The 10,334-nt window shown below is 49.9% G+C and overlaps 1 protein-coding gene across 5 annotated transcripts in view; it reads right to left on the reverse strand.

Moving 5' to 3' along the window:
* CHRDL2 (chordin like 2) overlaps positions 1-6,562 on the reverse strand; it is a 32,488-nt gene extending 25,926 nt beyond the window's left edge. For 2 of the 5 annotated variants that reach the window (XR_008392561.1, XR_008392562.1), the window contains exon 1: positions 5,780-5,861. Coding sequence is in view for 3 of the 5 variants with exons in the window: in XM_053670719.1 (XP_053526694.1) it covers positions 5,780-5,861 (82 nt within the window). In the remaining 2 variants the exon portion in view is untranslated. Of the gene's footprint in view, positions 1-5,779 lie in introns of all 5 variants that reach the window. The other 3 variants (XM_053670719.1, XM_037148707.2, XM_037148708.2) reach the window with 3 other exon arrangements.
* Positions 6,563-10,334: the final 3,772 nt, after the last annotated feature.

Genomic DNA, 10,334 nt, shown 5'->3' on the forward strand with positions numbered 1-10,334 from the left:
TCAGGCTCCTTTACACTTCTGTGTCTCCCCACATGTGATTCCCCACTTCCAATGTTTGACCAACTCCTTCTTTTTCTTTAAGAGCCTGTTTGGGTGCTACCCTTCCTGCAGAGCTGCCCCTACCTTCCAGGCCTCTGGCCTGTCCTTCGCAGGGCTGCACAGAACTGAGTTCGGCCCTCTAGTGTGACTCTCCTCACACTGGATTAGAAGTACTATTACATGGGTTCTCCTTCCTTACTCAACCATGAGCGAGAAGCAGATCTCAATAGTTTTTGTATCTCTAGTGCTTTGCAAAGAGCCTGCCTAGAGGTGATGCTTCGTAAATGAAGGTGTGATGAAAGAAGAGAAACTCTGGAAGAGGAGATGACTGATGGGCCATACTCCTGAAAACCACTTTCTTTAAAGAAAAGAGAACTTCATTGTGTGATAGGAGAGCCAAATCCCTCTTTGTACTTTGATTTTGTCACCTAAGAGATATTAGCCTTTGACCTCCCCTCTCCAGTTCTTGTTATCTGAACTCCCAAACCCAGTGCTATATGGAACCCGATGTACAAAACAGTCAGGAGCCTGGGCAGGTAGAAGGATGAGCAATTCCATGATGTTCATATATAAGACAAAATTTCCAAACTACCTTACCCAACACCATCCCACGCTCTGCCTTGAAACTCTCATGCTATCATAAAGGGCTCCTAGTAAGTAGTTAGGAGTGGGTAATGTGGTTGAGAATCCTTTCAACAGGAAGCAGAAGAGACAATCAGAAAGAAGCTTCTGAGCTGCAGGGGAGGCTGGAGGGGACCAGGAAGGGCTGGGGTATAAGGAGAGAGGCCTGGAACTGTGGCTGGCCTATCCCCAGCCTGCATGAACTCGGGAGACCTGAGTGAACCAGGCTGCGCAGGAACGTGAGAACATTTATATCTTATCCCTCTCACCCACATGGCCATACTTTCTCCATTTATTTATAGGCCCCTTTCCACCCAAACAAACTTGCTCCTCTCTAAGACATAAGATCTGTTCTGGGCACTGGTACCCGAGGTGGGGGACCTCCTAAAGGAATCAGAAGTGACAACTTGCCCTGGCTGCTGTAGCTCAGTGGATTGAGCACGGGCCTGCAAAATCAAAAGATTGTGGTTTGATTCCCAGTCACGGCACATTCCTGGGTTGCAGTCCAGTTCCCGGCAGGGGCCAGTTCCCATCAGGGGACACATGAGGAACAACCATACATTGATATTTCTCCCCCTCTCTCCTTCCCTTCCTTTCTAAAGATAAGTAAGTAAAATTTAAAAATGTTAAAATTTAAAAATTTAAAAATTTAAATTAAATAAAAAATTAAAATTAAAAAAATTAAAAATTAAAAAATTTAAAAAAATATTTAAATAAATAAAATTATTTAAAAAAAAAGAAGTGACACCCTCAGCCCCTCAGTGGCTGAGCTGTGTCAGCTCTAGCTAAAGGGTCCTCACTTGTCCGAACCTGACTTCCGTTAGCTGGTATGTGACAGGTATTTAGAAACATGGAGTAACCACGAAGGAGAAAACCGGCAGACCAGGAAAGGGCCAGGGACAGAGATGAGACTGCTTTCTCTTCTGTCTTGGACGTACACACGTAGAGTCACAGAACCGGAGAAATTCAGGAACTGAGAGATGACACCCAATTCTTCATTTACAGATGTGGAAATTGAGTCTCAGAGAGGGATCATGACTTGCCCAAGGTCACTGATTTATTCACCACAAACTCCAATGCCAGTGTTCAGATCTAAGGGGCTACTACTTATAGAAACACCCATCCCCTAAGGAAGAGGACCAGAAAAATGGCTTTAAATTGTTTAAATTGCAAACAAAAGGATTCAGGCGAGACATAAAGAAGAATCCTGACTGCAAGAGGGGGTAACAGAATAAGACTGTGGAACAGCCTGCTCTGGGATGGGATCCTGCCCTCAGGTGGGGGACACCTGAGAGGATCTCTGCACTGCACCTCCCAGGGGCGCCGCTCTCACACCAGTCCTTTCATTTGGAGTCCAGGGGATTCAAGGTCCCTCTCCCACAGCCTGGCGCCATGGCCAGTGGGTCAGTGGCTGGGGGAACTTGAGAGTACAGTCCTGGAACAGGTGCAACAGCTGGAGCCACTGTACAGCTGTTGCCTGCTCTGGCTCAGCAGCCTGCAAGTGACTGAGTCAGACAGAGACCTCTACTGGTGAGATAGAGAAGGTGCAGAACTGCCCAAACAGACCCAGAGAGGGACTTGCCTGGAGCCAGATGTAAGGACTTCACTTAGGCACTGGCCACCCCCTGTGTACATCTGGACAAGTGGATGGAGATGCAGCTAACCTGAACAGCAGGACAGGGTCCCCACTTGTGAGTCTCCTCCTACACCCACCGTCCCAGACCCCCTAGGTACTTTCTCCTGGTGTCTCGGGGTCTATCTACTCCTCCCTGTCAGAGCAGGTGCCTCAGGCTGCTGACCTACTCACCTCACCCTCCTGACTTCCTTTTCCAAAGGACCAAGAAGACTCAGAATCAAGGCAACAGCATCTTTGGATTTGAGAGTCTTAGATCACAGGACGTTGAAGCCAGAATAGTCCTCAATGATTCCCTATTTGGGTCCAACCCTCTAGCTCTACAGCTGGGGGCACTGAGAGGCAGAGAACCGCAACTTGCCCTGTGTCACAGATGGCACTGGTGGTAGAGGCAGAGCTGGATCCCTGACCTTATCATTTCAAGTTTGCCCTTAGTACCACATGGTGCCATGGGAACTCCCTTCCCACCACGTCTCTGCTCCTGGGGTTTGGGATTCTGTCACCCAGGGGCAGACACTCTGAGTCCTGTAGAACAGTAACCCTTGGGGAAAGAATAGATACATCAGTGCTTTTACTGCATATCTGACTCTCCTGAAAGCAGGGATTGGGTGGAGGGAGGGTCGAGGCAGCGGAAGCATGCTGGACACCTTAAAGGGGGAGGCAACGAGTAAGGGAAGGACGCAGAGTAGAGGGGCTGACATGGAGGGGACAGAGCACTGGAGAGGAAGACAAGATACCAGACAGGTTCTCGTCCCACAGAGGGATGCGTGCCCAAAGTGACCAGCCTCATGCGTGCAAGTGACTGTGCCTGAGGCTGGTATCGGAACTGCTTAGTGACCAGGTCAGGGACCCAAAATCAGGGCTCAACCCATGGTCCAGGTTCAAGGATCAAGGCTCAGCCTGTGGCTGGAGTTGAGTCTCAGTCTGGGTTTGGATCAGGACTTAATCTGTGGCTAGAAACAGAGCTAAGGGTACAATAACCTTTGTTTGAACAGCCTTGTAATCTAACGGAGGGGCGAGCTGCCACGCATGCTCAAAGGCCGTGGACATTTGCTGGGCTGAGCCACCTCAAGAGTCTGCAGACCTGAGAACGTCCATCTGTTGGCACCACTTCTGGAAGAACCTGAGGTATTACCAGGAAAGTTCTTCCCCACAGCAGGCCTGAGATCTCACTTAAACTAAGACAAGGACCATCATAAGGGACCTTCAAGTTGAACACCGGCAAAAGACTATCAGATTGTTTCTAGATTTATAAATTGTCATCAGTAGACAAAATAAGGCTCAGGGAAAGGAAGTGATTCGGCCTGATTTGTACAACCAGTAAGTGACAAATTAGGGGCCACAATTTTTCCTGTAACAAATTTGCTGTGTGGCCTTGGGCAAGTCACTCATACTTTTTGAGTATAGTTTAATTATAAGAATAGGAAAATCGAGGGACAGGAGCAGATGATTTTCAAAGGTTCTTCCAGCTCTGACATCTTAGAACCTTAGCACAGCCCTCCAAATGTCAGTGCACCTCACCTCAGCTCAACCACGTCTGCTCTGTTGTTTGCTTGTGTGGCTGAAACTAAGTGGCAGAGACGAATACTGGCAAGACCCAGAGAGAGGCACGGACCTGAAAGCCAGTGGAGGCGCGAGGGAAGGAGGTCAGAGTGGATCAGGTGGCCAGGGAAACCTTCCTCAAAGGGGTTTGCCTAAGCAAGGTAAAGGGCTGACAAGATGGGGAAGGCCAAGGGGAGAGGTGTGAGTCAGACATGAGCAATCCTGCAAAATGATCTGATTCTGGGGCATCTTTCCAAGATGCAGTAAGGGCAACAACCTCTGGAGAAAAACCTTGGGGGCTACGAACGATGTGCCAAAGGGGAGAGGCAGGCAAGGAGGGCATCCTGTGCTAACTCCCTTTTAAGAAACAACAGGTGAGTGTTAGGAGGAAACCTCCAGGGCTCAAGAAGGGGGAGGAGACCTGTGCTGAGTATTAGGCATTGTGCTGAGCACTTCAACACAGGCACTTCCTTTCATCCTTCCAAGAACCCCTTGGGTTCCAGGGGAGTATGTGTCTTGGACAGATGAAGAGATTGAGTCTCAGAGAAGTTGTGACTTATGAAAGGCCACACCACTGCTAAGGAGCAGAGCCAGGACTTGAACCCAACATGGAACTTTTTCCATTACTTGTTACTGAGGACTACTAGGAGTCTCACCCCGCAGCAGCTCATGGCCGGCCAGACACACAGCCTGCCTTTACAAGCAGAGACGGGAATGAACCAAATCTAGCCCCGCCAGCTCCAAAAAGTCACATGCAGAAGAAAGGCAGAGATGGGGGAGCTGAGCTGGGAGAGAGCACCAGGCTGGCAGGCGGGGAGCTGGGGTCTCCACCCCAGGCTCTTCCCTATACACCCGGGAGGTAAACCACTGCCTCTCTTGGGGCTCGGTTTCTTTACTGGATATTTCAGAGTTTGAACTAAGCTCCTTCCTTCTTATTAAGAAACTCTTTGGCTTTGTTTGACATCCTTGCAGCATTCTAAGAGATTGGCAGGGGATGAAGAGTGTCCCCCAGAACACTTGGGGGGCAGTGAGGAAACTGAGATTCAGAGAGATTATACAAACTCTGTGAGGTTATACAGCGTCAAAGTGGAAAGTGTGAATTGAGGAACTGATATTTAAAAAACACCTACTATGTGCTGGCTAGTTGCTTTACATGTTTTCTCTAATTTAATCCTCTCTTCAATTCTGGGGTTTTTTGCTCCCATTTTATTGATTAGGAAACTGAGGCTCAGAGACGTACCCTCCATGCCTGCCTCCCACCAGCTGGTATTCAACAGATCTGGGATAATGGACACCGGTCTCTCTCAAAGTGCCCTGCTGCCTCCTAGAGTCTCACAGGTCCAAATCAAGGCTCCTCCCAGACCCTGTGGGTCTGGGAAAGCACAGGATTTGGAATCACAGAGTTCCTGCTTCTGATGTCTTACTTGCTCTGTACACTTGAACAAGTTTCTTCTCTCAGCTTAAGTTTTCTCATCTGTAAAATGCAAATGATACCCACCTCCTGGGAGAGTCAAAAGAGATAACGGAAGGGGAACGTTACCCTAGTTAGCTCTTCTTTCTTTCCAGCAGCTCTCTTTAAAGTGCAGTAGCCTTTTCCTCTTCATCACGCCTTTGCAGCCAAACACTCAAGACTCTACTAGGAATAAGTGCCACCACTCCCACACTCAGAGTACAATGACCAGCCCTCTCTCAAGCTGCCTTTTGGTCCATGACAGCAGCCCCCGTGGCTCTGAGTCTTGCCAGGTCCCCCACCCCCACTCCCTGGTCCCAGTCTCCTAGTCATCAGCCCATACAGGTCTGCAGAGGAGCTCCACCCTGCCGGCACAGGTGCTGCCTGGATGGCAGTCAGAGCGCCTTGGGGTCCCTAACCCTGGCATTTTCCCTGCACATCCCTGGGGCTCGCATCTCTCCTCTGCCCACCCAGTGCCTCCACCCCCTACTTACGAGCTCGAGCGTGGGAGTCCAAGGGGAACCAGAGCAGGGCGAGTCCCAGCAAGGAAGAAAGGACCCTTCCTTCGGGAATCATCCTTCCTTCTCCCAGAGCCAGGTCACCAGGTGCTGAGCCGGAACGGGGGTCGGAGGTAGTGAGATGAGGGGACACTGAGGCACAAGGGCACAAAGCAATCTACAGACCCAGGGAGGGCTGCTGCTACAGTGGAGTCAGAGAAGGGTCGAGAAGAAGGTGGTGAGGACCAAAAGGGATGTCTAAGGTGGGAATAAGAGGAAGGTGAAAAGAGAACAAGGGGAAAGGAGGGGGAAGATGAAGAGATGAGGAAGGTATGGCAACGGGGAAAAGCAATTCAAGCAAAGGAGAAGGTGAGAGGGACGGTCGGAGAAGAAAGACGGGAGAGGACAGGGGTCTTGCACAGCGCGCAGCGTTGGGCGAGGCGCGCGGGACCGGCGGGCTGCTCTGGGCTCGAGGATTAGAAACGGCTGGCGCCCCCTGCTCGGTGGGCTCCAGGTCGGGCCGCGGGGTCCTGGGGCCCGGCGGGGCGGCGGTCCCGGTGGCGGCGACGGCGCGGCGGCCGCGGGAGTAGGTTGCACGGGGGCCGGCTGTGCACGCCAAGGGCGCCAGGCGCCGCGCTCGGGCGCATTTGTACTTTGCCGCGGGAAGCAGGCAGCCCCGGCCTGGCGCTGGCCTAGCACTGGCGCCTCCTCTGGGGCACCGCGGGCTCGGTGGATTGGCCACCCGAGAAACAGGCCCACTTTTCCCCCTCCTCTCTCGTGCGGGTCTCCGGGACCGACGCTCCAGGCGCGGCGCCGGGAGGAGGCGAGGGGGCTAGGGAGGGGGAAGGGGCCACCAGGGCCACGGGTTTTAACCCCTGACTCCCCGCGACGCGCAGAGTGCTGGAGGACGGAACCCATTTCGGCTTCTGGTAGAACTTTCGGGTGAGGAAGGTTGAGATGTCGGGATCGGAGAGGGGAAGCCGGCCGTGGAACCCAGAGGCGCTTAATTTGGGGAGCTCGGCGGTGCGTGCACAGAACTCGGGCTCTCGGTGGAATCAGTACACTTGCCGTTCTTAATTCCGTTTGCGGTATTGGCCCCTCCACCTCAGAGCCTGTTTCCCCGTCTCTGAAACGGGAATCTTAATGTCTCCAGTATCTGTAATATTTTAATATCTTCCCACAGTTGTTTGGCTCCTACTTACTATGGCCACCTACCCTACACTTTCACCAGGAAAATGAGCTGAGATAATGATCATCAAAGCCCTCAGATCTGAAAAAGTACAGACCATGATTCCAGGCTGCTAGAATGCTCTTCCCACGTTCCCTCTGTACCCACACAAGCCATGACCAGGGTGAAATCCAGCACAGCTTGACACTTTCTTTGGAAGTCTTGCCCTGTGTCCTTATTCCATTCCAAAAGCAGGACTCAATCTCTCCTTTGCCTCTGCAGGTCCAAAGGCCTGCAGCTCTCTCAGAATGTTGGCCACATTCAGTCCTCTTCAGTAACAGCTGGTTGTCAAACTTGCCTTGCCCATCGGAATTGAGCTTCTGGAAGTCAGGATGCTGAAGCTCCCCATCTCCCACCTGTGGATGGTGCTTTATGCCTCCTGTTCAATGAGAGCCTGAGTTAACAGGATCCTAAGAAGAGAACAACCAACCCTGTCCAGACAAGGAACACCCAGACTCTGAAATCAAAAGGGCAGGGTCCCTATCCTGGCTCTCTCCCGAGATTACTGGGACATTTTGATATGCCCATCCCTGCTTCCTGCCCACCTTCTCTTGCAAACCTGCTGGAAACTCCAGTGAGAGCTGGAGGACGAACACAGAGATGAGCAAGAAATGATGCGGGATGTTGAGCCACTTCCCACTCTGGTAGAGAACCGCAGTTCCAGGTTGAAAGGCTGCTGACTGGTGGTCTACAAAAATACCTCCCTGGTCTAAGGCTGAACTCCCCACTCCACTGTGCTGCCAGTCTGTCCTCCAGGACAGAGAGCACTGGGGCCACTGGTGGTCCCAGAGGCAGAACTTGCCCCGGGATCTCGGAACCAGGGGCAGACGTGATCTGCTTCCGGGGTGCCCTTCAGGGTTAACTTCTCCCATTCCAGTCTGGCCAGTCTCTTCCTCTCCACTGAGTACACTTTATTTTAAAACGTAATGAGACCTCTGTTTGTCATCAAGCTTCCCTTTTTGCCTTGGCTTTCAGGGAGCTCAAGAGTTAAATTTAGTGCTTAATTGCAGAAATAATCTCATCCCAAGGATATGGGACAGAGATCTTTTCCTTTCTCCATCTCTGTTTAAAATCTGCTGTACACATACATATATTCACTTCTTAGGTGTGAGAGGTGGATTAAGATTGGCTCCTCCGCCCCACACCCTCATCCCCCACATCCTGCTCATTCTACTGCAGGAAATGTCTCTACCATGAGACCAAAAAGGTCTCAGTCATCCTCTCCATCCGTACTTACTGTCCTGGAGTTCAGGCCATCATCATCCCTTACTGGACTTTGCCAACAGCTTTTTAACAAGTCTTCTGCCCCTAGTCCGGCCTCTCCAGTCTGTTTTCCTCACACCAGCTGCAAGCATTACGTTGATCACATCACATTCCCACTTAAAACCCGTCACTGGAAATAAAAAGTAAATAACATTAAATGCAATGTGGTCTGTGGATTCTGCGACAGTGAAAGCACATTACTGGCAGAACTGGTGAGCAAAGTCTGTGTTTTAGTTAATAGCAATGGACCAAGGTGGGTATCCTCGTCCTGACGCACACACCGAGGCTACGTCACAGTGGGGAGGCAGGGTGAAAGGTACACAGGGTGTGGCCCAAGTAGGGTTGTACTCGTTCACGTGGAAAATGATACAATGGTTAATACACAATAATACAAAAATAAACTGTGTTTTGCTTGCAGCTGTAAACCTACTTTTGCCCCACCCTGTATGGTCCTTAGATAAGAACTCTGGACTATCTTTGCAACTTTTCTGTCCATCTAAGATTCTTCCAAAATAAAAATGTTAAGTAAATAAATAACAGGAAACAAAACATCATTGGCTTCCTATCAGTTACAGATTGAAATAAGAAATCACTAGCATTGGATTCAAAACCACGCACATTTTGGCTTCTCTGTGCCATTACCACCTCCCCGAGCCTTCACCAACCGCTCGCCTTCCCAGCTGGCGTTGAGTTTCCATATCTCTGCATACATTTTTCTTCTGCCTGGACTTTCTGCTTCTTCATTAAGTGAATTCCTTTCACTCTTCAAATGTCAACTCTCTTAATTCTCCCCGCCCTCCTCCTCCGCTCTAGTAAAGGGAGTCAGATTTGTTGCGATGATACACGAGACTACGCCCGGGGGTGGTGAGCACACATCAGAGTATACTGGTGTCGTGTTATAAAGCTGTACACCTGAAATTTATATCATGTTATTAACCAGTGTTATCCTGATACATTTAATAATTAAAAAAGTCAGCTCTGAGTCACTTCCTCTTTGAGGCCTTCCTGAGCCCCCTGGCAAAGTGAATTTTGGGTAGTGCTTTGTACTGTAGCTATTGGAGTGTACATCTTTATTTGCATTTCTACCCTGCACTGTGAGGGCAGGGGTGTTTTTCATTTCTGTCTACATTTCTAGCACTTAGCAAAGTCCCTGACGCACAATGAGACTGGATAAATAACTGCTTCATGAATAAGTGTGGACCTCAGTGATTTGAAAAATATTATTCTTTCATGGGAGAGCCTCAGCACCCCTATTGCCTTCAGGTTTCTTTTTCCTCCTCACCCAAGGATATTTTTTTCATTGCTTTTAGAGAGGAAGGGAGAGAGAGAAACATTGAGGCAAGAGAGAAGCATTGACTGGTTGGCCAGGATGGGGGATTGTGCACATTTAGACCTGCCTGGACTGGGGATCAAACCCATAGTTGGTATGTGCCCTGACCAAGAACTGAACCTGCACCTTTCAGTTACGAGTTGATGCTCCCACCAACTGAGCCATACTGGCCAGGGCTTGTCTTCAGTTTTAATCAATAATTGACGTAAGCAACAAGCACTTGAGGAAAGTTTCTGTGTCTTCTGTAGAATTGCTGTTGAGGATGGTTACCTATACATTATTTAATATCCTTTAAGCAATGAGATTTGATAAATTTGCCCAAAATCTAGTCAGGAAAGAAATCATATCTATGCACAGAAATTTGTCGCACTTCTTTGCTCTGGGACCTGCTTGCCTCCCTGGGAACTTGCTCACTGCCTTCCAGGGCAGCCCATTGCACTGTTGGACAGCTCTGTTAGAAAGTTCTTTAACTGAAATCTGATTCTCTGGGACTTCTTGCATTTGCTCTTAGCTCTGCCCCCAGGGTTGCACAGAGCAAGCCAATTTCTGCCCTTTGAAAGTTCTACAGAGATTAGAGACAGAGAACCCTCTTCCATACTCTCATCCCCACCAGTTTCTGTCCCTGGACCCTTCATGCTGCATTGAACGTTTTCTTCAAATGTCTCAGCTCTTTGCCCCCACACTTCTGCACAGACTTTCTTCTAATGCCCTCTTTCTACCCACTCTTATCT

The sequence above is a fragment of the Artibeus jamaicensis genome, unplaced genomic scaffold, assembly GCF_021234435.1.
Source record: "Artibeus jamaicensis isolate MK-2021 breed Jamaican fruit bat unplaced genomic scaffold, CSHL_Jam_final contig_64, whole genome shotgun sequence".
NCBI classification, from domain to species: domain Eukaryota; kingdom Metazoa; phylum Chordata; class Mammalia; order Chiroptera; family Phyllostomidae; genus Artibeus; species Artibeus jamaicensis.